We start from the raw sequence: 25339 nt of genomic DNA, 5'->3' as shown, positions 1-25339 counted from the left end.
TGGAGGTCACGGCGAGGGGTGGAGGTGACCCCAGAGGTCACGGCGAGAGCTTCCCACCTTGTAGACGTCGTAGACCCCGATGATGGCGTCGAAGAGGGTGTAGAGGTCGTTGAGCAGGTCCACGACCTCGATGGGCTCGCTCATCGCCGAGATGGTGGTGAAGCCGACGATGTCGCTGAAGTAGATGGTCACCTCGTCGAAGAATTCGGGCCGCACGGCCGCCCCCGTCTTCAAGGCCTCGGCCACCGACCTAGCGCGGGGGTTCGACGGGGGTGGGGGGTGGGGGGGGGGTGGTGGGGGGGGGGCGGGGAGGGGCGGGGTCAGCGCTGGAGCCCTGAGGAGCACGTCGGCTGCCTCTTGGGCGGATTTCACGGTCGGGCGACGCGTTCATTTCGAGCGTTCGCCACGCGCTGCTGCTACAGCGGCTGCTGCTGCTGCCGCTGCTACGGAGAAGATTGCGGTGAAGGAGCGTGGCAGCAGCAGCAGCTGCAGCAGCAGCAGCAGCTGCAGCAGCAGCTGCAGCAGCAGCAGCAGTGCCCGGCCCCACCAGGACCACGAGCCTCTTGGGAGGGCCACACACACAGCGAGGCTGGGTCTGATTTGTGTCGTGCGAAATTGCCCGCGTGACTGTCGCCCCACGTGGCCTCTCCCCACGCGCGTGCGTCTCTCACGGGGGCAGCATCTGCGTGAGCAGCTTGTCCGTCTTCTGCTTCTCCACCTCGAGCTCCTCGGTGCGCTCGCGGATGAGGTCCTCCAGGTTGCTCGAGTACTGCTCCAGCATCCGGAGCATCGAGTCGATGATGTTGGTCTTCTTGCCCTTGTTGATGCTCTTGAACTGCGGCCGCCGAGGGGGAAACAGCGCGAGCGAGCGGGGTTTGTTCCCGTCGCTGGGGGTCACGCGCCACGCGGTGCGTCGACATCGCTGTACGAATTCGGGAGGCTCTTGTTCAATACGGAACTGTTGGGGCCGACCGCCAGTTACGTTGTCGGTTGTTATCTCTGTGTATGTGTGCGGGCGAGTGAATGTGCGAGTGAGCGGGTGAGTGGATGCGTGATGGACAGAGTGGGTGAGTGAATGAGTGAGTGAGGTTCGTGTGTGGGTGAGTGAGTGGGCGAGTATATGGACGAGTGAGTGGGTGGGTAAGCGAGCGGATAAGTGAGCGGGCGACTGAATGAGTGAGCGGGCGGGCGAGTGAACGGGGGGGGGGGTGGGCGAGTGAGCGGGGGGGGGCCGAGTGAATGGTGGGGGGGCGAGTGAGTCGGGGGGGGGCGAGTGAGGGGGGGGGGGCGAGTGAGAGGGGGGGGGGCGAGTGAGATGGAGGGGGCGAGTGAGTGGGTGGGGCGAGTGAGTGGGGGGGGGGTGAGTGGGGGGGGGGCGAGTGAGTGGGTGGGGTGAGTGAGTGGCAGGGGCGAGTGAGAGGGGGGGGTGGCGAGTGAGAGGGGGGGGGGCGAGTGAGAGGGGGGGGGTGGGGCGGGTTTGAACGAGCGGGTGGACCTGGTCGAAGATGCTGTCAAAGCTGGGCCTGCGCTCGGGCAGCTCGTTCCAGCAGAGCTTCATCAGCTGGATGCACTCGACGGGCGCCTGGTCCATGGACACGGAGGGGCGGCACAGCGGCGGCGGCTTGCGCACCTTGCGCACGATCTCTGCACGAGACGCGTCCACGCAGGCAAAGGTTCCCCCCCTCCCGGCGTAGCCTCAACACACTGTTGGTGGCAAGTGCTGCGAGAGAGCGGCACCCGCGGAGGCCGGCACGGCACACACGAGGGGGGCGGTGGGTGGCCAGCACCACGCGCGTGTGTCACGGGCCGTGCTTTCGCAGTCACTCGTGACATGCGACATTCAGGACTCGATATCAAATTTAGGACGATATGGAATGTTGTCGTCGTGGTGGTGGTGGTCGCGGTGGTGGTGGTCGTCGTGATTGGTGGTGGTGGTCGCGGTGGTGGTGGTTGTGGTGGTGGTGGTCGTGGTGGTTGTGGTTGTCATGGTGGTGGTTGCGGTGGTGGTCGTGGTCATGGTGGTGGTCATGGTGGTGGTTGCGTGGTGGTGGTCGTGGTGGTGGTCGTGGTGGTGGTGGTCGTGGTGGTGGTAGTGGTGGTGGTGATGGTGGTGGTGGTCGTGTTGGTGGTCGTGGTACTGGTGGTCGTGGTGGTGGTGATGGTGGTGGTGGTCGTGGTCATGGTGGTGGTCGTGCTGGTGGTGGTGGTGGTGGTCGTGGTGGTGGTCGTGGTGGTGATGGTGGTCGTGCTGGTGGTCGTGATGGTGGTCGTGGTGGTGGTAATGGTGCTGGTGGTTGTGGTGGTGGTCGTGGTGGTGGTGATGGCGGTGGTGGTTGTGGTGGTGGTCGTGGTGGTCATGGTGGTGGTGATCGTGTCCGTTCGGAGCGCCAAGCGGGTACCCTCGGCGCTGAGGTCCACCATGCAGAAGGGCGCCCCGCGCACGATCAGCTCCTGCAGTACGATGGCGAAGCTGTAGGTGTCTCCGCGCGCCGTGCCGCGTCTCGCCACCTCCGCGTCTCGCAGCAGCTCAGGCGCAGACCACAGCAGCTCTGCCGCCACGACGAGCAGCGGTAGGTGGGGTGAGCGTGGGGTGAGCGTGGGGTGTGAGCGTGGGGTGTGAGCGTGGGGTGAGCGAGGGGTGAGCGAGGGGTGAGCGAGGGGTGAGCGTGGGGTGTGAGCGTGGGGTGAGCGAGGGGTGAGCGAGGGGTGAGCGTGGGGTGAGCGTGGGGTGTGAGCGTGGGGTGTGAGCGTGGGGTGAGCGAGGGGTGAGCGAGGGGTGAGCGAGGGGTGAGCGTGGGGTGTGAGCGTGGGGTGAGCGAGGGGTGAGCGAGGGGTGAGCGTGGGGTGAGCGAGGGGTGAGCGTGGGGTGAGCGAGGGGTGAGCGTGGGGTGTGAGCGTGGGGTGAGCGAGGGGTGAGCGTGGGGTGAGCGAGGGGTGAGCGTGGGGTGAGCGTGGGGTGAGCGAGGGGTGAGCGTGGGGTGAGCGTGGGGTGTGAGCGTGGGGTGAGCGAGGGGTGAGCGAGGGGTGAGCGTGGGGTGTGAGCGTGGGGTGAGCGAGGGGTGAGCGAGGGGTGAGCGTGGGGTGAGCGTGGGGTGTGAGCGTGGGGTGTGAGCGTGGGGTGAGCGAGGGGTGAGCGAGGGGTGAGCGTGGGGTGTGAGCGTGGGGTGAGCGAGGGGTGAGCGAGGGGTGAGCGTGGGGTGAGCGAGGGGTGAGCGTGGGGTGAGCGAGGGGTGAGCGTGGGGTGAGCGAGGGGTGAGCGTGGGGTGTGAGCGTGGGGTGAGCGAGGGGTGAGCGAGGGGTGAGCGTGGGGTGAGCGTGGGGTGAGCGAGGGGTGAGCGTGGGGTGAGCGTGGGGTGAGCGTGGGGTGTGAGCGTGGGGTGAGCGAGGGGTGAGCGAGGGGTGAGCGAGGGGTGAGCGTGGGGTGTGAGCGTGGGGTGAGCGATGGGTGAGCGAGGGGTGAGCGTGGGGTGTGAGCGTGGGGTGTGAGCGTGGGGTGAGCGAGGGGTGAGCGAGGGGTGAGCGAGGGGTGAGCGAGGGGTGAGCGTGGGGTGTGAGCGTGGGGTGAGCGAGGGGTGAGCGAGGGGTGAGCGAGGGGTGAGCGTGGGGTGAGCGAGGGGTGAGCGTGGGGTGTGAGCGTGGGGTGAGCGAGGGGTGAGCGTGGGGTGAGCGTGGGGTGAGCGAGGGGTGAGCGAGGGGTGAGCGTGGGGTGAGCGTGGGGTGTGAGCGTGGGGTGTGAGCGTGGGGTGAGCGAGGGGTGAGCGAGGGGTGAGCGTGGGGTGTGAGCGTGGGGTGAGCGAGGGGTGAGCGAGGGGTGAGCGTGGGGTGAGCGTGGGGTGTGAGCGTGGGGTGTGAGCGTGGGGTGAGCGAGGGGTGAGCGAGGGGTGAGCGTGGGGGGTGAGCGTGGGGGGTGAGCGTGGGGGGTGAGCGTGGGGTGTGAGCGTGGGGTGTGAGCGTGGGGTGAGCGAGGGGTGAGCGAGGGGTGAGCGAGGGGTGAGCGTGGGGTGAGCGTGGGGTGAGCGAGGGGTGAGCGTGGGGTGTGAGCGTGGGGTGAGCGAGGGGTGAGCGTGGGGTGAGCGAGGGGTGAGCGTGGGGTGAGCGTGGGGTGAGCGAGGGGTGAGCGTGGGGTGAGCGAGGGGTGAGCGTGGGGTGAGCGTGGGGTGTGAGCGTGGGGTGAGCGAGGGGTGAGCGTGGGGTGAGCGTGGGGTGAGCGTGGGGTGTGAGCGTGGGGTGAGCGTGGGGTGAGCGAGGGGTGAGCGTGGGGTGTGAGCGTGGGGTGAGCGAGGGGTGAGCGTGGGGTGTGAGCGTGGGGTGTGAGCGTGGGGTGAGCGAGGGGTGAGCGAGGGGTGAGCGTGGGGTGTGAGCGTGGGGTGTGAGCGTGGGGTGAGCGAGGGGTGAGCGAGGGGTGAGCGAGGGGTGAGCGTGGGGGGTGAGCGTGGGGGGTGAGCGTGGGGGGTGAGCGTGGGGTGTGAGCGTGGGGTGAGCGAGGGGTGAGCGAGGGGTGAGCGTGGGGTGAGCGTGGGGTGAGCGAGGGGTGAGCGTGGGGTGTGAGCGTGGGGTGAGCGAGGGGGTGAGCGTGGGGTGAGCGAGGGGTGAGCGTGGGGTGAGCGTGGGGTGAGCGAGGGGTGAGCGTGGGGTGAGCGTGGGGTGAGCGAGGGGTGAGCGTGGGGTGAGCGTGGGGTGAGCGTGGGGTGTGAGCGTGGGGTGAGCGAGGGGTGAGCGTGGGGTGAGCGTGGGGTGAGCGTGGGGTGTGAGCGTGGGGTGAGCGTGGGGTGAGCGAGGGGTGAGCGTGGGGTGTGAGCGTGGGGTGAGCGAGGGGTGAGCGTGGGGTGTGAGCGTGGGATGAGCGTGGGGTGAGCGAGGGGTGAGCGTGGGGTGAGCGAGGGGTGAGCGAGGGGTGAGCAAAAGAGGGTGAGCGCGTGGGGGTGAGCGAGCGAGTCGGCCTGGGGAGCGCTGCGCTACGGACCGGGCTGCCCGGGTTCGATCGCCGCTCACGGCCACCACCGTTCGTTGTTGTGTTCAGTTTGTTGTTGTGCTCAGTTTGTTGTTGTTGTGCTCAGTTTGTTGTTGTTGTGTTTAGTTTGTTGGCCTTCCTCCGCACCTCCGATTAGCGCGGTTGGCGACGTACGGTGCGAAAGAAGTTCAACATACACATGTACACGCGTGACACGGAAAGCCACTATGAGAGCCCCAGGCATGCTCCAGGCATGCCAGAGGCGTGCTCCAGGCATGCTCCAGGCATGTTCCAGGCATGCTCCAGGCATGCTTCTGGCATGCTCTAGGCATGCTCTAGGCATGCTCTAGCCTTGCCCCAGGCGTGCTCCAGGCATGCCCCAGGCATGTTCCAGGCATGCTCCAGGCATGCTTCTGGCATGGTCTAGGCATGCTCTAGGCATGCTCTAGGCATGCTCTAGCCTTACCCCAGGCGTGCTTCAGGCATGCTCCAGGCATGTTCCAGGCATGCTCCAGGCATGCTTCTGGCATGCTCTAGGCATGCTCCAGGCATGCTCCAGGCATGCTTCTGGCATGCTCTAGGCATGCTCCAGGCATGCTCCAGGCTCACCGCGTGCCGAGGGCTCATCGCGAACGATCCTCTGCGACTCGAGTAGCTCGTTGAAGCCGTGGTCGGCCACCTTGAGCACGAAGCGGCCGTCCACCACGCAGTTGCGAGACTTGAGGCGCCCGTGCACCACCTCGCGGTGGTGCAGGTAGCGCATGCCCTGCCCGGCAAACACGGAGACAACAACAACAACAACTACTACAACTACAACAACCACAGCAACAACAAACACAGCAACAACAACTGCAATGACAACTGCAATGACAACAACAACTACAACAACAACTACAACAACCACAATAACTACAACAACTACAACTCCTACAACAACAAACACAGCAACAACAACCGCAATGACAACAACAACTACAACAACCACAATAATTACAACGACTACAACAACAACTACAACCACAACTTCTACACCAACTACTACAACAACAACTACAACAACAACAACAACAACGGCGGCGGCGGGAGCACGAGATTTGTTTGTGTCACGGTGGCTAGGAGATGTTGACTACCTCGCCGGGTGTGCAGGAGGTCGTGAGTTCGATCCCGACCCTGACGCCTGATGGATATCTCGAGTTTGCGGTGTCCCTCTATCTTTCCCCGTGGTCGCGTGGATTTTTCTCCAGGTCCTCCGGTTTTCCCCCCTCCACGTTTAGAATCAACATAACACATTCAGAGCATTTGGCTGCTATAAATAAGGATATGACGATAAGCCACTGCCGTTGGGCTATCATTTGTGTTCGCCAGGTCGCTTTTGAAAACGAGCTAGTGGGCCTTAGCTGGTAAAATAAACTCAAAAGTTCACAGTTTAGTTCATAGACCCGCGCAGGCTGCGGCACGGATACCGTGCAGGAGTAAAACGCCAAATGCACGTCGGCACGGCGTTGATGGAACACACCGAAACGCGACGGGACCTCTCCCTCTCTACTGATAGGGGTTTTCCCTTTTTTCTGCCAACAAAACTGACACCTTTTGCAAGGAATCATGCTTACATTAACCACAATACTTGCAGTCAAATGCAAACAAAAAACAATACTCTGATAATGTATGCATTGTCTTTGAAACTGATTGGTCCACACCAGAGACAGCTTTCTTTAGAGCCTAGTCTCTCCCTCTCTGTCCATATTGTGGCCGTAGCACCCTGGGGTCGTGGGGAGATAAATCCACGCGAGGCAGCGCCCTGTGCCCCCACGAAGTTGTCGATGCCCCCGACGGGCAGCTCGCTCCGACGTCGACGTTTCGACCGACCCGCGCACCCCCCACGATCCTCGCGCCGGGCACCGCCGCACCTTGATGAGGTCGAAGAGAAGCGACGACTTGAACATCCAGTCCAGCTTCATGTCCGAGTTGCGGATGAGGTCTTCGAGGCTGCCGCGCAGGCAGTACTCAGACACCACGGCCGCCACCCCCAGGTCGCTGAAGATGCCGAGCAGCGGGTTCACGTTCTCGTGACGCATGTCCCGCAGCTATTGCCCGGGATTGAGGTGGTGGTGGGGGGGGGTGACGAGCCGGGGGTTAGCGACGCACGGAGGTGAGTGGGTGCGCGTGTCCGTGGTTTCTTGGGAAGTTTTCATCGCCGGCGGCCGTTTCGTCGGGTCTCTGCTCGTCATCTCGATTCAAGTCGATGGTCCCGAACGACAAAATGTGCCGCACGTACAGTTCTGACGAGCTGGAACTTAATTTGGAGCTGTCGTGACTGCAGGAATTACTCTTTGGTTTTTTCGGTGAAGTCACGTATAAAGATGAAATAATAAATTAAATACTAGCATACGGGTTTCGATTGCAACACAAGCAATCATCATCAGGTATAAATGAAATAGAAACACAGATCTAGTATACTTAGAAATGTAATGTAATACAACAGTGAGTCGGATAACATAACAGTCAACACGCTACCTGGTTGATTAGCATTCTCAGGAAGAACGCCTTACCTGGTCAAATAAAATCAAGATTAATTGTTTCCTTTAGAATGTTACCTTTCGGAAAACGCTCGTGGTGGCTTGCCGGATCTCACCGAACTTGCCTTTGGGGAACTTCTTCAACCAAACCCAGTCACCCTGCGTGGAGACGAATCGTGCAGTGATGAGTCAACCCCCCTCCCCTCCTCCTCCACGCACCCGGAGGGACGGATAACGTCACCCAGAACCGCCCGTTCGGCACCGCCAAACGACTCCCGATCCTGAGATGCTAGGTGCCGAATCCGGGTTTTCGGTCTGCCCGTCACGAAAGCGCGTTCTCAAGTGCAGCGGGTCAATTGCTTGGCCGCGTGAAAGTGCGCAACACCCGGGCTCGTGGACCCGAAGGACATCGGAGTGGAGCGTGTTACGATTCACGGTTAAATCTTGACTTAAAGCTTTCGTATCGGAGTGGAACGTGTTACGATTCACGGTTAAATTTTGACTCAAAGCTTTCGTATCGGAGTGGAGCGTGTTACGATTCACGGTTAAATCTTGACTTAAAGCTTTTGTATCGGAGTGGAACGTGTTACGATTCACGGTTAAATTTTGACTCAAAGCTTTCGTATCGGAGTGGAGCGTGTTACGATTCACGGTTAAATCTTGACTTAAAGCTTTCGTATCGGAGTGGAACGTGTTACGATTCACGGTTAAATTTTGACTCAAAGCTTTTGTATCGGAGTGGAGCGTGTTACGATTCACGGTTAAATTTTGACTCAAAGCTTTTGTATCGGAGTGGAGCGTGTTACGATTCACGGTTAAATCTTGACTTAAAGCTTTCGTATCGGAGTGGAACGTGCTACGATTCACGGTTAAATTTTGACTCAAAGCTTTTGTATCGGAGTGGAGCGTGTTACGATTCACGGTTAAATCTTGACTTAAAGCTTTCGTGACTGCAAGAATCCATATTCATTGGGTCTTTCGGTAAAGTCACGTAGGTAGGTTCAAAGAAAATATTTTTTTACATAAAAATAAAATATTTTTTTACTTAAAAAGAAAATCTTTTTTTAGGTAAAAATATAATATTTTATTTCAACCTATCTACGTGACTTTACCGAAAGACCCAAACAATATGGATTCACGGTTAAATTGCCAGATGCTCGGCGTATTAGCGGCAAATAGGAAGAGTGTAATACATTGGAGATTTAGTTGGAGATTTAGTTTATAGTTTAAATAGTCTCATACGCGGCTTATAATCTTCATGATGAGCAGGTAATCGATGTGAGAAATGATATATTTGCTATCGTAATGAATGTATATTTAGAGAGAGAGATAGTTTGCAATTGTGTTCCACGTGTAAGTAGTAAGGCAGCTTAATGTCGGTAATAAGCAATGAGACCCTCGACCCAGTGAGGCTTTCGTGGGCAAACCATCAGAATCATTATAAAATAATAACGCACGTAACCTTGTTCTGCCCATATTGAATATCTACAAATGAGGAGAGAATCGCGATCTTTCTGTGATGGAGAAGAAACATCGCCCGAAATTTCACCCATTGTGATTTTCCCTTTAAGGGCCCCAGTGTTGCTGACGATTGCATTGAGTTTGTGTTATTTGTGCTTGGGCCACCACTGTCAACAACAATAGCAGCAGCAGCAGCACTGTTGGGTTTGTCTATGGTAGTATATAGTACGGGGTAGATCCGTGTGATGTAAGAGAAAAAAGTTTAGCTGGAAGCATATTATATTGTTTGCGACGTAGAATTGTAATGTATTACTTACTGTTAGTAGCTCAGCTTATTGGAGAGTATATTTAGTATACTGATGATACTATGTAGTTCATACTTTAGTTTTTTACGTGGTTGTTTAGTAACTGCAGCTACATACTATTAACATTCCTTCCCTTTGTTAATGCTACCCCCATCCCCTCCCTTTGATGCTGCTAATCCTGCATAATGCACGGGCATAATATGACTTTGAAACCCCCCGCCCACCTCCTACGCATTTCCCATAAATATGCTCAATTCCTCTTGATATGCAAATTATTTTGTCAAGGCGCTCTTCTTCCCCCTCCAACCCAGCTTAAATATACGCTCCAAGCTTGGTGGTGTTTCGTTCTTCACCTGAGGACGGCTGCTTGCGTTGTGGCCGAAACGTCGTGAGAATTATTTTATTATGTTTTATTTTTATTATTTTATTATTTCCCTTCTACGTGACTTTACCGAAAAAACCAAGAAGACAACAGAACGTGTCTGTAGAGTGAGCAGGTAGGTATAGTAAAGGGTTTTTAATGTTAATCAAACGGGGCCCAGCCCCTGTAGTTCCATACTGGAGGACCGGCAGCCACTATCCGTGGTGCTGATTCACCCCCTGCCCCAAGGCTCCAGTGGACTCAGACTGAGAATGTTTATTTCTGCTGGAGGAGGAATACGATGGTCTATGAAGCGCTTTTATCACAAATGTTCAAAAGGGTTCAGAACGTTCCGACAAACAAAGCAATAACAAACACACGATCGGTGTGCAAAGTGCAGGAAAGGTAAACACATCACTTAAAAATAAACATTGTAATAAAACTAAAGTACTTTTTTATTTTATCCACTAAGTTTTAGCTTCATTTTAGAAGCGACCTGGCCTCAAATTGATAGCTCAACCAAGTGGCTGATGTGGCAATTTATAGCAGCGGACAAAGACTCTAAACCCACGTTGATACTATATGTGGAGAAAAATCCACGCTACCACGTGGATAACATTAAAAAAAACTCCAAATATACTGCAGCAGGCGTCAGGGTCGGGATCGAGCCCACACCCTCCTGTACACCAGGCGAGTTAGTTAACATCTCCTAGCCACCGTGGTGATGATGAGAGAGAGAGAGAGACGCAAACTCCAAATATACAGGTGTCATGGTCGGGATTGAGCCCACGCCCTCCTGTACACCAGGCGAGGTAGTTAACATCTCCTAACCACTGTGGCGTCTCTCTCCCCCTAGGTCCCTCCCCCGCCCCCAGGTCTCTCCCAGATCCCTCTCCCCCCCCCATGTCCCTCTCCCCCCAAGGCCACTCTCCCCCACACCCCCCTCCACCCCCCCAGGGTCCTGCCGGTCACTCTCGCAGCCGCCACCCACCCCGACACGGACCTCGTACACGGCCACGCTGCTGCTCTCCGGAGCGGGCGTCACGCTCTTGCCCGACACGGAGCCGCGGGAAGGCCTCGCGGTGCCCTTCAGGTCGGTGACGCTGCGCCCCGCCACGCTCGTTCGGCCGTCGTCCGTGAGCTTCTCGTGCCGGGAGTTCGTGGGGTGAGCCACGCGTGGGGGGGGGGGTGGAGGGGTGAGGGTTGGTGGTGAGAGAGGAGACGAGGAGGAGGAGAGAGCGTTGGGTGGCAGCGGTGGCGATGGAGGATTTGGGTGGCATTGGGGAGGTAGGTGGAGGAGGGGTGAGAGGGAGGAGTATGTGGGGGGAGTGAGGAGCAGTGGTGAGGGGTGATGAGGAGTGGGAGATGAGTGGAGAGGGGAACGGAGTTAGGAGGAGTGGGAAGGGGAGGAGAGGGGGTGAGGAGGAGTGAAGAGGGGTGAGGAGTGGGGGGGGGTGTTCGTGGTGATGGGAGAGACACGCGCCGCTCTGTAGCCCGATTACGGAGCAAGGACGTTACATTTAATCAACATCGTTTGGCACTCTCCGAGTATTTAAATAATCGATGCTTCTACCGATAATCATTTTGGTTACTCGACCGATCGGATAGCACGAGCAGGGTCGTGGTGGAGGGACAAAAATCATCTCACGACCGTGCCCACGTGCGCAAGCCTATCAATGCCTTGGCTTTCCAAAAAATAAAAACAATCGTAGGGCAGACCACATCATCATCATCACCGTCAGACATCGTCTATCGCAGGGGTGGGCAACACGAGGCTCCGGAGGCGAATGGCGTCTCCTGTATGACCGCTTCCATCACCACCACAGGTGCATCATTGCGGCTCTTTAAATGTCGAGTTAGTTTTAGCGCATTCGCGAACAAAATTGTCTCTTCTCGTTCGTTTGGTTGCCGACCCCTGGTCTATCCACTGCTGGATGAAAGCGTGCCCGTGCTCTGGCCACCAGCTACGATCCCGCACCACCAGCAATCGATCGTACCGCCTCGTGATGTGCACTGCCCCAGCCCCAGAGTGAAAATCGCGCTCCACGTGGAGTGGGGATCGCGCTCCACGTGCAGTGAAAATTGCGATCCACGTGCAGAGGAGATCGTGATCTACGTGGAGTGGGGATCACGATCCACGTGGAGTAGAAATCGCGAACCACGTGGAGTGGAGGTCGCTACGGAGTTTGCTGCGGGACTCAGGACAAATCGGAACAACCGCTGACATCAATAAGCGCGCAGAAATTGTTTTCGTTACAGCTGACGGCAAATAAAAATCCCCGACTAAGAATTCTAACCACCGAACAAAGACGGTGACCGCATCATCGTACGGCGCTTTCAGACTGCGCTTTCCCGTGGCCGTCTGGAACGCTCTTCCTTCCGATATGAGGACGCCACTAGAGCCATGCACTTTTAAACCAGCATCTAGATTGAAGACTCATTTCTGTAGAAATCCTCTTTTGTGTTTAGGTCGTTGTCCTTCCCCCGCGCACCTCCGATCAGCGTGGCTGGCTACGTACGGCGCGAAAGAAGTTCAACGTACACACGCACGTTTAAAACAACTTCTCTAGATTTTAGCAGCTCTTTTGCCTACTTCTGCAATTGTTTCTTGCTGTGGTTGTCCCGAAACGTCGTGATTTAATTTATTTGTATACGTTACACCTACGTGACTTTACCGAAAGAACCAAAGAGTATAAAACAATATTTCTCCATCGACGGCGCTGGTAATCGTCACGTGTGTCGTCCCGAACGGGAAATACTATCCGGGTTAAGTCTACCAGGGCAATCGTTGGTCACGTTTGGGGCTTCTGGTGGTGAAACGCGCAGCCCGCTGATGTCCACCAGAACAGATCCACGGTGCTAGGCAAGCACTGGCCACCGCTAAACTGCGTGGACGTCTTTGGGATTCGGGAATAGAAAAGACAGTTTAACACGTAGGCTTTCGCGACCAAATGATTACTAATCTACAACTCGCATCGTAACAACTGCCTGATTAATAATCTAGTATATAATTACAATAACCCCCCCCCCCCCTCAAATCGTTGCACCTGATGAGTTAATGATGACGTCACCCTGCTGCTGCTCTATATAAGAACGGGAGACAGAGCAGAGCCTCACCATTCTGGCGAATTGCCCGATGATGCTGGCTGAATGCAATTACCAGCGAAACGTCACACTACTCAAATGGTAAATGTTGTGGTTTCACGCTTCAACATACCGGTGGGCTAAAGCAGTGAACTATTTGTCTTTTGTCAACGTGACACTTTTTTACTGATTGGCCGTGGTCGGGTGGTGGAGGGTTACGACACATTTATAAATAACGCGATCTAAACCCAAAAACGTTGATTATGAATTGAAAACACGTCCAACCGGGAGATGCCCCCCCCCCCCCCCGCGGAGGCTCCGGCGCTCAGTGAGAGCGAATCTGCGGGTGGCAGAGTTCGTCTGAGTTGGTAGCGCGTACTTTGCGGCTCTGCTGTGGGTTGATGAAGGTCAGGTCATCCAGGGTCATCAGGATCTTGTTGGGACCTTTCACCATCTGGAGCTGATGGATTCTTCTCCTGCGCACGGGGAGAGTTGGGGGTGGGGGGGCAGACAGAATCCAATGGTTAACGCAGTGACATGATTACTTGCAAAGGTTTCAGTTTGGTGTTTTACCAACTTAACACAGCTGTTTTGTTGCCAGATAAAAGGGGGGACAAGCTATTCTCATATTTTGGTACTGGCAAAGGAGGTCCCATGATGTAGATGCTCAGCCCGAGCTCTCATTACTCTGATAGTGGCATTGTCTTTGGGCTGTACGCCTTTTGGCGTCCTCTGGTCTAACACCGTTTGAGACGAGGCTCAAAAGAAAGCTGTCTCTGGTGTGGACGGTGGCTATGAGATGTTGACCGCCTCGCCTGGTATGCAGGAGGTCGTGCGTTCGATTCCGACCCTGAGGCCTGCTCTAACATTTGGAGTTTGCGTGTCTATCTCTCTCCGGCTGCGGAGTGGGGGAACCCGTCTCGTGTTCACTTTAAGAAGCGGCGCTGTGGAATTCCAACAACGAGCGGTCGTGAGCCACTCGCACAGCCGGTGAAATTCGAACAAAAGGAACCACAAATAATTCTAGATTTGAAGCTTTCGTGACTGCAAGGATTCATATTCTTAGGTTTTTTCGGTAAAGTCACGTAGGTAAAAAATTTAAATTAATAACAGTGAAATAAAAATAAAATAAAAGTCACGACGTTTCGGAGGCAACACAAGCTTACGTCTTCAGGTGATACAGCTATCGTGCTGTGACGGTTCCACCTGAAGACGGAAGCTTGTGTTGCCTCCGAAACGTCGTGATTTTAATTTTATTTTAATTTTACTTTTATTAATTTTTTTTTACCTACGTGACTTTACCGACAAAACCTAAGAATATGGACCACAAATAGATGAAAAACACCATCCAGCTGACGAAAAGTTAACAAAACAACTCCGACGGCACGGCTGGAACCCCGCGCGCCGGAGGGTAAAAGTGGCGGGTGTAGAGGGTAGAGAGAGAGACGGGGGGGGGGGGGGGGGGTCACTCTCAATCCATCCAGCAGTGGATCGAGTTGGCAGCGAGTGGGGGTTCCGCACTGCACCTCAGGAAGAAGGTGAGTGCCACTCCTCCCAGCACGAAGCAGAGCGCCACCACCATCACGAGCAGGATGAGGCTGGGCTCCACTCCTGGCGAACGCAGCGGCGCGGGTCGACCACCAGGATGACAAGGAGAATCGCATTGTTGTTTAGAATTCGGTGAAATAAAAAAACGCGACAACAACAACAACAACAACGCCCACCTCAATATTTCAACAGCCGCAATGAACCGCTGGCGGTGAATACGAGACGGTGGTGGTCCCTTAAGTGAGTGAGAGAGAGTGAGTGAGTGAGAGTGAGTGAGTGAGAGTGAGTGAGAGTGAGTGAGAGTGAGAGTGAGAGTGAGTGAGAGTGAGTGAGAGTGAGAGTGAGTGAGAGTGAGAGTGAGAGTGAGTGAGAGTGAGTGAGAGTGAGTGAGTGAGAGTGAGTGAGTGAGAGAGAGTGAGTGAGAGTGAGTGAGAGTGAGAGAGAGTGAGAGAGAGTGAGTGAGTGAGAGTGAGTGAGTGAGTGAGAGTGAGTGAGAGTGAGTGAGAGTGAGAGTGAGTGAGAGTGAGTGAGAGTGAGTGAGAGTGAGAGTGAGTGAGAGTGAGAGTGAGTGAGAGTGAGTGAGAGTGAGAGTGAGTGAGAGTGAGTGAGAGTGAGTGAGTGAGAGTGAGTGAGTGAGAGAGAGTGAGTGAGAGTGAGTGAGAGTGAGAGAGAGTGAGAGAGAGTGAGTGAGTGAGAGTGAGTGAGTGAGAGTGAGTGAGAGTGAGTGAGAGTGAGTGAGAGTGAGTGAGTGAGAGTGAGTGAGTGAGTGAGTGAGAGTGAGTGAGAGTGAGTGAGTGAGAGTGAGTGAGTGAGAGTGAGAGAGAGTGAGTGAGAGTGAGTGAGAGAGAGAGTGAGTGAGAGTGAGTGAGAGTGAGTGAGAGTGAGTGAGAGTGAGTGAGAGTGAGTGAGTGAGTGAGTGAGTGAGAGTGAGTGAGAGTGAGTGAGAGTGAGTGAGTGAGAGTGAGTGAGAGTGAGTGAGAGTGAGTGAGTGAGAGTGAGTGAGAGTGAGTGAGAGTGAGTGAGAGTGAGTGAGAGTGAGTGAGAGAGAGTGAGAGAGAGTGAGTGAGTGAGAGTGAGTGAGAGAGAGAGTGAGTGAGTGAGTGAGAGTGAGTGAGAGTGAGTGAGAGAGAGAGTGAGAGAGAGTGAGTGAGAGAGAGAGTGAGAGAGAGTGAGTGAGTGAGAGTGAGTGAGAGTGAGTGAGAGTGAGTGAGAGAGAGAGAGTGAGAGAGAGTGAGTGAGAGTGAGTGAGTGAGAGTGAGTGAGAGTGAGTGAGAGTGAGTGAGAGTGAGAGAGAGTGAGAGAGAGTGAGTGAGAGTGAGTGAGTGAGAGTGAGTGAGAGTGAGAGAGAGAGTGAGAGAGAGAGAGAGAGAGAGTGAGAGTGAGTGAGTGAGAGTGAGTGAGAGTGAGTGAGTGAGAGTGAGAGTGAGTGAGAGTGAGTGAGTGAGAGAGTGAGTGAGAGTGAGTGAGTGAGAGTGAGTGAGAGTGAGTGAGAGTGAGTGAGTGAGAGTGAGCGAGCGAAAGCGTGAGAGAATGAGAGTGGATTAGAGAGAGTGAGTGAGAGCGAGAGAGTGAGACAGCGAGAGAACGTGAGACAGCGCGAGCGAGCGAGCTTGCTTAGTGTCGAGTCCCCTTTACCCGCCGCGCAGGGACGCGTGGGATCAAACCAGCACTCGGGATCGGCCGCTGGCGGTGCCCCAGCCCCGGGGAAGTGGAGGCGCGACCCGGGCACGGGCACCACCTCGCCGGTGTCGCTGTCCAGGGTCAGCACCGCGCTCAGGGTGCCCCCGTCTCCGTCCGTGTCCAGCACGGCGTAGCGAGCCACGGGGCGACCCGCGGCGTCGGTGCGAAGCACGCGGCTGAGGCCGTCGGCTCGGAGGTCGGACGCGCGGCCGAGTTGGAGGGCGCTGGCGAGCAGCGAGACGGCGTCGTAGACGGAACCGAAGAGGGGGGAGATCTTTGGGGGGGGGGGAGGGGGGGGGTTGGTGCTGATGATTATTGGCATCGGTGGCAACGGCGTCTGCAATCTTGGACGTCGTCGTCGTCGTTATGAACGGCGTCCGTTAATGTGCACGTGGTAGAAAGCGGAGCGCCCGGAGAAAGCGTATGCATGCGAGGGGGCAACACTCTATCCCATCGAGATGGAACATTTTACTGGAACGCCTTCTCGTGGCGAGCCTGGGTATTTAACCCTCTCCTCGACGCCACCGGGAAGAAAGGAGTTGCGCACAGCATCTGTGCAGTGACCCACCAAGCTATACAACTATTTGAACTATTATATCACTGGGTAAGGCCCCACTTTTTTTTAGAAGCGACCTGGTCACACATGATAGTTCAACCAAGTGGGCTTATCGTGTGTTAATGTATAGCAGCCAAATAGTCTAAACGCGTTGATGTTGATTCTAAATGTGGAGGGGGAAACCCAGAGGACCCGAAGAAAAATCCACGAGACCACGGGGAAGAGAGAAAGGCACCACAAACTCCAAATATACAACAGCAGGCGTCAGGGTCGGGATCGAACCCACAACCTCTTGTGTACCAGGTGAGGTAGTTAACATCTCTTAGCCACCGTGATGATGATGAGAGAGAGAGAGAGACACGCAAACTCAAAATATACAGCAGCAGGCGTCAGGGTCGGGATCGAACCCACAACCTCCTGTAGACCAGGTGAGGTAGTTAACATCTCTTAGCCACCGTGATGATGATGAGAGAGAGAGAGAGACACGCAAACTCCAAATATACAGCAGCAGGCGTCAGGGTCGGGATCGAGCCCACGACCTCCTGTACACCAGGCGAGGTAGTTAACATCTCCTAGCCACCGTGATGATGATGAGAGAGAGAGAGAGACACAAACTCCAAATATACAGCAGCAGGCGTCAGGGTCGGGATCGAACCCACAACCTCCTGTATACCAGGCGAGGTAGTTAACATCTCCTAGCCACCGTGATGATGATGAGAGAGAGAGAGACACAAACTCCAAATATACAGCAGCAGGCGTCAGGGTCGGGATCGAACCCACAACCTCCTGTACACCAGGCGAGGTAGTTAACATCTCTTAGCCAGCGTATTACATGCCACGTGGAGCATAACCACCACCACCGCCACCCACCACCCGACACGAGCAAACTTACCTCCCTGGCCTCAGCACCCTGGGGCATCTCCCCGCGGCTCCGCGCGTCCCGCACGGCGTCGCGGAACGAGGCGTTGGGCGACGAGAGGAGACTGAGTGTCAAGGTGGCGTCGTACGCCTGGCGCAGGGCCGGGTCGTCGGCCAGCCGTGGGTACGTCTCGAGAGGGCCGTGGCCGAGGCTGCAGAGCATCGGCTCGAGCGGCACGAACACGTGGCTGCCCCGCGTGAGCCCGAGGCGCGCCGCCGTCTGGAGGAGCACGCGCTCTTCGGCGCCTCCGAGCAGCGACGAGCTCATGCACATGATGACCACTGTGGGGGTGGCAGGGGTGGTGGCGGGGGTGGTGGCGGGGGTGGTGGCAGGGGTGGTGGCAGGGGTGGTGGCAGGGGTGGTGGCAGGGGTGGTGGCAGGGGTGGTGGCAGGGGGGGTGGCAGGGGTGGTGGCAGGGGTGGTGGCAGGGGTGGTGGCAGGGGGGGTGGCAGGGGGGGTGGCAGGGGTGGTGGCAGGGGTGGTGGCAGGGGGGGTGGCAGGGGTGGTGGCAGGGGGGGTGGCAGGGGTGGTGGCAGGGGGGGTGGCAGGGGTGGTGGCAGGGGTGGTGGCAGGGGGGGTGGCAGGGGTGGTGGCAGGGGTGGTGGCAGGGGTGGTGGCGGGGGTGGTGGCGGGGGTGGTGGCAGGGGTGGTGGCAGGGGTGGTGGCAGGGGTGGTGGCAGGGGGGGGTGGCAGGGGTGGTGGCGGGGGTGGTGGCGGGGGTGGTGGCAGGGGTGGTGGCAGGGGTGGTGGCAGGGGGGGTGGCAGGGGTGGTGGCAGGGGGGGTGGCAGGGGTGGTGGCAGGGGGGGTGGCAGGGGTGGTGGCAGGGGTGGTGGGGGTGGCAGGGGTGGTGGCAGGGGTGGTTGCAGGGGTGGTGGGGGTGGCAGGGGTGGTGGCAGGGGTGGTGGCAGGGGTGGTGGCAGGGGTGATGGCAGGGGGGGTGGCAGGGGTGGTGGCAGGGGTGGTGGGGGTGGCAGGGGTGGTGGCAGGGGTGGTGGCAGGGGTGGTGGGGGGTGGCAGGGGTTGTGGCAGGGGTGGTGGCAGGGGTGGTGACAGGGGAGGTGGCAGGGGTGGTGGGGGTGGTGGCAGGGGTGGTGGCAGGGGTGGCGGGGGTGGCAGGGGTGGCAGGGGTGGTGCTAGGGGTGGTGGGGGTGGCAGGGGTGGCAGGGGTGGTGGGTTAATGCGGCGCGCGCGCGACGTTTGTAGGGACTGCAGGCCACACAGAATCGGAATATTTCTACCGGTGGAATCCGATGAGCTAGAAAGCGTTTTTTTCACTGATGTCAGAATCAGACTCTATTTTTATAACGGAGGAATCCGATTAGATACAAGGCATTTTTTTTCACGGATGTCAGAATCAGATGTCAGAATCAGATGTCAGAATCTTACAACGGCAAACGATACAAAGGTCATGATAGGAGTGCAAAGTATGGAAAAGGTAAAAAAAAATTCGAAATATATAAAGATGAAACTAAACTTTGTGTATCTTATCAGGCAAAGCCCACTGAGCGATTAGCTTCTTTGTCAGAAGCGACTTGGTCACAAATGACAGCTCAACGAAGTGGCTGATCACATGGACATTGATAGCAGCTACATGTACTCTGAACGCGCCAAACGGAGAAAAATCCACGCGACCACTGGGAGAGAGAGACACGCAAACTCCAAATATACAGCAGCAGGCGTCAGGGTCGGGATCCAAAACCACGACCTCCTGTGTACCAGGCGAGGCAGTTAACATCTCCTAGCCACCGTGATGATGATGATGAGAGAGAGACACTCAAACTCCAAATATACAGCAGCAGGCGTCAGGGTCGGGATCCAAAACCACGACCTCCTGTGTACCAGGCGAGGCAGTTAACATCTCCTAGCCACCGTGATGATGATGATAAGAGAGAGACACTCAAACTCCAAATATACATCATCAGGCGTCAGTGTCGGGATCGAACCTACGAGTTCCTGCATACCAGGCGAGGTAGTTAACATCTCCTAGCCACGGTCGCCTTTGTCTCCAATGCTGATGTTAGCACGCAGCCGCAGGTATTAATTTGAGGCTGAGTTGACCTAGGGGAGGCCCTGGACCGGTTCAAATAATCGTCACTGGTGTTGGCCGTGAGCAGTAATCGAACTCGATTCGCCGGGATTCGTAACACAGCGCGCTAACCACTATACCACCGCTCCCCAGGTGATTTACACACGAAAGACAAAAATCCCCCATATAACCTGAACAGACTGTTGGGGCAAGTGCTGTTAGCGAGCAACTATGAAGGTCGGCACAGCACACGAGGGGGTGGGTAGCACCACGCCCGACCGCCTTTGTCTCCCCAGTGGCGATGTTTACACACCGCACCAACTACTCATTTCAGGCTGAGTCGACCTAGGGGAGGCCCAGGACCGGTTAAAATAATCGTCACTGGTGTTGGCCGCTACACAACCGCTCCCGACACACACGCACAGACACTCGCACTCACTCACACTCACTCACGCACTCACTCACACACACACGCACTCACGCACTCACTCACGCACTCACTCACTCACGCACTCACACACACACGCACTCACGCACTCCCTCACTGACGCACACACTCACTCACACACGCACTCACTCACTCACGCACTCACACACGCACTCACTCACGCACTCACACACTCACACATACGCACTCACTCACGCACTCACGCACTCACTCACACACACACTCACGCACTCACTCACGCACTCACACACACACGCACTCACTCACGCACTCACACACACTCACACACGCACTCACACACACACTCACTCACGCACTCACGCACACACTCACACACACACTCACTCACACACACACTCACTCACCCACTCACACACTCACTCACACACGCACTCACTCACCCACGCACACACTCACACACGCACTCACTCACTCACACACTCACACACTCACTCACTCTACCACACACACACTCACCTACTCACCCACTCACACACTCACTCACACACGCACTCACTCACCCACGCACACACTCACACACGCACTCACTCACACACTCACACACTCACTCACTCTACCACACACACACTCACCTACTCACACACTCACACACACTCACACATGCACTCACTCACACACTCACACACTCACTCACTCTACCACACACACACACACTCACCCACTCACACGCACTCACGCACTCCCTCACTCACACACTCACTCACACTCACACACTCACTCACTCTACCACTCACACACACACGCACTCACTCACACACTCACTCACTCTACCACACACACACACACACTCACCCACTCACACGCACTCACACCCACTCACTCACACACTCACCCACACACTCACCCACACTCACTCACCCACTCTACCACTCACTCACACACACGCACACACTCACACACTCACTCACTCTACCACACACACACACACTCACCCACTCACACGCACTCACTCACACACTCACTCACTCTACCACACACACACTCACCCACACACTCACCCACACTCACTCACCCACTCTACCACTCACACACACGCACACACTCACGCTTGATCTTCTGCGCCCTCTGTATGAGCGACAGCGCCTGACGCGCGCTCTCCTCCCACGCCCCCGCCCGCGCCACGACCCCGACCGGCACCCCCAACCTCCTGAGCGCGGCTGCCAACTGCGCCGCCACCGCTCTCCACGGCGCCGTATCTGCGGCCACCACAGCCGTGTGGGCCCACCCGAAGTGGCGCAGAAGTAGCAGCAGAACCTCGGCCGACGGAGGAGTCGCTGACACCACGAGGGGCAACAACGGCGGCGTCTGCGGCGACGTAGAAGCCCGTGGCGCAGAGTCGTTGCCTCCGCTTGCAGGGATCGAACCCGTCTCGCTCAACGTCAAGGTCCAAGGATCGGGCTGGCAGTTCAGCGGAGCGATGGGGACGCCGTGGAGCGTGGCGAGCGCCACCGCCGCCTCGCAGTGTCCGGGGTGAGTTGGTCCCACGATGCTGGAGTTCCTCGGGTCCGCCGAGACGAGAGTCGCGCAGAGGTCCTCCAACGCTTGGGCAGCGTCGCAACTCTCCGGGACGACGGTGACCTCCAGTCTCGGTCCCGTGTAGCCGGGGTCCCTGTTGAGACGCGACGTGGCCAGTCGCACCGCTTGCTCGGGGAAGACGTCGAGGGTTGATGATGACGACGACGGCTCGCAGCTCGCGCTCGGGGTCAGAACCAGGAGACGGTGGCGACCCGGCTCCGGTGTTGAGCACGAGGACAAGGAGGCGCAGGTCAGGGCGAAGGCGACGAACGTGGCCAGCGGACGTGGCCGCGTCGCTCCGGCGAGGATGACGCTGGCCCAGACGGCGGCGAGGCTTGTGGTCGCGGCGGTGACGATCTTGTTGACCAAGGGGGTGATGCGAATGAGTTTGCCGACGCCGCTGTCGACAATGATCCCGATGGCGTCCGAGCCGATGATGCCGCCTGAGCCTTTGAGTCCGCTCGGAATGACACCGCTGATGATGCTGGCGCTGATGGTGGCGATGATGGTGGCGATGATCCTGGTGATGATCGCTTCGTTTCTCACGACGCTCTTGTGGTTGAAGGCAGTCCTGATTTCCCCGTGTCTCACGTGTCTCTTGCTGCAGGTGCTGCTGCAGCTGACACTCTCAGCATTGCCACAGCTGCTGGTGTTGCTGCTGATGCAGCTCCTTCTGATCCTGTTCCCATCAGCATTGCTACAGCTGCTGCTGCTCCCTCTGCTGCTCTTCCCATCAGCATTGCTACAGCTGCTGCTGATGCAGCTGCTTCTGCTGCTGTCGCTATCAGCATTGCTCCAGCTGCTACAGCTGCAGATACTGCCATCGCCTTTGCTCCAGCTGCTGCTGATGCTGCTGCAGCTACTGCCGTCGACTTTGCTCCAGCTGCTGCTGCTGCAGCTACTGCCGTCGACTTTGCTCCAGCTGCTGCTGCTGCAGCTACTGCCGTCGACTTTGCTCCAGCTGCTGCTGCTGCTGCTGCAGCTACTGCTGTCGACTTTGCTACAGCTGCTGCTGATGCTGCTGCAGCTACTGCCGTCGCCTTTGCTCCAGCTGCTGCTGCTGCAGCTACTGCTGTCGCCTTTGCTCCAGCTGCTGCTGCTGCTGCTGCTGCAGCTACTGCCGTCGACTTTGCTCCAGCTGCTGCTGCTGCTGCAGCTACTGCTGTCACCTTTGCTACAGCTGCTGCTGCCGCGGTGGCAGCTACTGCCGTCGTCTTTGCTACAGCTGCTGCTGCCGCGGTGGCAGCATGCTCTTCCGCTCTTCTCTCTGTCGCTTTTAAGGGCGACTCTCCCGCTGAAATTGTCAAAAGTCGTTTTTCTTTTAAGGACCGCGTTCCTGCTGCTACAGCTGCTGCTTCTGCTGCTGCTGTTGCCGTGACTTTCTGCTCTTGCTGCCACTGCTACTTCCACTGCTGCTGCTGCTTCTTCTGCTGCTGGTGTTGTCAATTTCTCGAAGGCAACACCTCGCGTCCGCTGGATTCTCTGGGTGTCCAGCAGGCGACCGCGACCTCCCGAAGCCCACTGCGACATCGCCTGCTGCTTCAATGCCGGAGGGGAAGACTTTCTTCGCGAGGTCTCCTTGATGGAAGGGGGGGGGGGGAGGGAAATAATAAATGATCACAAATAAATTATGAAATATAAATTATTTTAACCACCGGTGTTAACCCACTCCCCCCCCACCCCGCCTCTCCCAGGGTGAGAATAATTCACACCAAAGACGAAGATAGACGCTTGTCGTCTTTTGTTTTTCAAGTTCTGTTCGCGAGCTGCACCAATGAAGGCTGGACACGGCGGCACGGGTAGTCGGTGGGGTCGGTCTTGCTAGCCCGACGTTTCGGCCACCTATGCCTCTCCCAGTTGTAACGATTCACGCAGCGCACGCACGAGCGTTGACCTTGGGGGGGCCTGTCCCAGGGCAGGTTCAATTATACTCTTAGGTGTTTTTCGGTAAAGTCACGTAGGTAAAAAATACAATTAATAGAAACAAAATAAAATAATAAATCACGACGTTTCGGAGGCAACACAAGTCTCCGTCATCAGGTGGGACCGTCACAGCTACATTTACTGTGTATCAAGTGACTTTACCGAAAAAAACTAAGAGTATGAATCCTTGCAGTCACGAAAGCTTCAAATCTAGGTTCAATTAAATTGGCCTCCGATTGTGGCCGTCAGCGGATGTCGGTTCGCTTCGCGCTGTGCGTGAAACCACTACGCTACCGCTTCCCGTCCACCCTCCCCTCCCCGCCTCCCACACAAAGGCTAAATGCCCACCCCGTATAGCCTTCGACAGCCCGTAAGGTCAAGTGCTGTTGGCGAGCACCTATTAAGATCGGCACTGCACACGAGGTTGGGGTGGAAGGGGTGGGGGGTCAGCACCAGATGTTGCCTTCCCAGCTCGGACATTTGCGCAGCGCAGCGGGAACTCGTTAAGAGCCTAGTCGAGGGGCGATGTCCGGATCGTCGATTCAGGGGGGCGAAGTGGGGCCGTCGCTTCCGTGCGCGCAGTGAGCAGATCTCTGCACCACCGCTCCCCCCCCCTCCCCGCCCACCACCCGCGACTCGCGAATATAAATACACACGGCATCCGCATTGTTAATTACTCAAACGATGCATAGGGAAATCGCTCAAATATTTAGGCAGAATTTTTTTTTGGGGGGTAGGTGGTGTTTGTTCTCCTCCTCTGATCTGCCGGTGGCGTGAGTCCGGTTCGCATTGTGTCCGGGCCCTGGGAAAACCTCACAGAAGCGGCAAACAGCTGAGGTCAGACCTTCACATTCTATTCCCATTGCCATCTCTGAGACCTAACCCACCCCCGTATCCGTTCCCTGGCGGTACAATACACGTTGTGGGTGTGGTGGGGTGGGTTGGGGGGGGTTGCAAACATCAGATTAACAGTCCACAAAAAGTCGTGTTTCTCTCTTTCTCTTATGTTCCACTGATGCTATTGTTGTTATTGTTATTACACTGGCCGGAATTCGACCACAATGCAGATGATTGTTGTTGCGTTTAGTATGGCAAAACTATTAGCGGCGTCGATGGTGAAATCATCTTTTTTGTTATCGAGAGAGAAGTCCTATGATGGCAGGCAAACCCCGAGGCCAGTCAAGAGCTCGTTTGAACAATGCCGGCAGTGATGGGAGCGTTGCTATAGTCGCGTCCTGCCTAGTAGTTACTAGCAGTGCCAGATTATCCTCGTGGCACAAGTAGCTATACACGATGATACGGGCCCCGCACTTTCAAGGGCCCCGCGCTAAATGCTTTCAAGCTATCAATTCCGGTTCAGTGACTCTGCACTTGCTCTATTATTATAGTACTATACCGCCTTCAACTTTTATAGCAAATACAAATATACAATCACTTTACTATGCAAGTAAAAACATGTGTGTGTTTTTATATTTATGTGTTTCTTTATTTATTTAGGGCCCCTTTCTAACATCATGCTACATGCCTCGCACTAGCTTCATCCGGCCACTGGTTACTCGGAGGAGACGATCTTCATGTCTGCAGAGTAGCAAGGGCTACAGTGGATGGAGCGATAGTCGCATCCTCTGCCATTCACTGACTGCTACATCACATCCACCACACTGTGTTTAACCACCACAGTGCATGCAGGTCATAACAGTTCACATACTCACCCACTAACTCGCCCACTCACCCACTCACTCACTCACCCACTCACCCACCCACTCACTCACCCACCCACTCACTCATCCGCTCCCTCACTCACCCACTAACCTACCCAATCACTCACCCACCCACACGCACACTCACCCGCTCTTTCACTCACCCACGCACTCACCCACTCACTCACTCACCCACTCACTCACTCACTCACCCACTCACTCACCCACTCTCTCACTCACCCAATAAACAACCCCCTCACTCACCCACCCATGCGCACACTCATCCGCTCACTCACCCACTAACTCACCCACTCACTCATCCAC

At 56.5% G+C, this 25339-nt stretch overlaps 1 protein-coding gene across 1 annotated transcript in view; it reads right to left on the bottom strand.

The window, feature by feature from the left end:
• LOC144732516 (retinal guanylyl cyclase 1-like) overlaps positions 1-24891 on the bottom strand; it is a 30412-nt gene extending 5521 nt beyond the window's left edge. The window contains exons 1-14 of the mRNA XM_078613924.1: positions 24872-24891; positions 20924-21912; positions 17355-17662; positions 15862-16180; positions 14205-14289; positions 13058-13154; positions 10598-10738; positions 7546-7626; positions 6859-7035; positions 5561-5717; positions 2400-2549; positions 1496-1644; positions 672-835; positions 58-250 (exon numbers count right to left, since the gene is read on the bottom strand). Of these exons, the coding sequence (XP_078470050.1) occupies positions 58-250; positions 672-835; positions 1496-1644; positions 2400-2549; positions 5561-5717; positions 6859-7035; positions 7546-7626; positions 10598-10738; positions 13058-13154; positions 14205-14289; positions 15862-16180; positions 17355-17662; positions 20924-21912; positions 24872-24891 (3030 nt within the window). The remainder of the gene's footprint in view (positions 1-57; positions 251-671; positions 836-1495; positions 1645-2399; positions 2550-5560; positions 5718-6858; positions 7036-7545; positions 7627-10597; positions 10739-13057; positions 13155-14204; positions 14290-15861; positions 16181-17354; positions 17663-20923; positions 21913-24871) is intronic.
• Between the last annotated feature and the right edge of the window lie 448 nt (positions 24892-25339).

The sequence above is a fragment of the Lampetra planeri genome, chromosome 43, assembly GCF_965212315.1.
Source record: "Lampetra planeri chromosome 43, kcLamPlan1.2.h2, whole genome shotgun sequence".
NCBI classification, from domain to species: Eukaryota; Metazoa; Chordata; class Hyperoartia; order Petromyzontiformes; family Petromyzontidae; genus Lampetra; species Lampetra planeri.
Note: the sequence above shows the minus strand (reverse complement) of the source record. Positions and strands in the feature narration are given on the sequence as shown.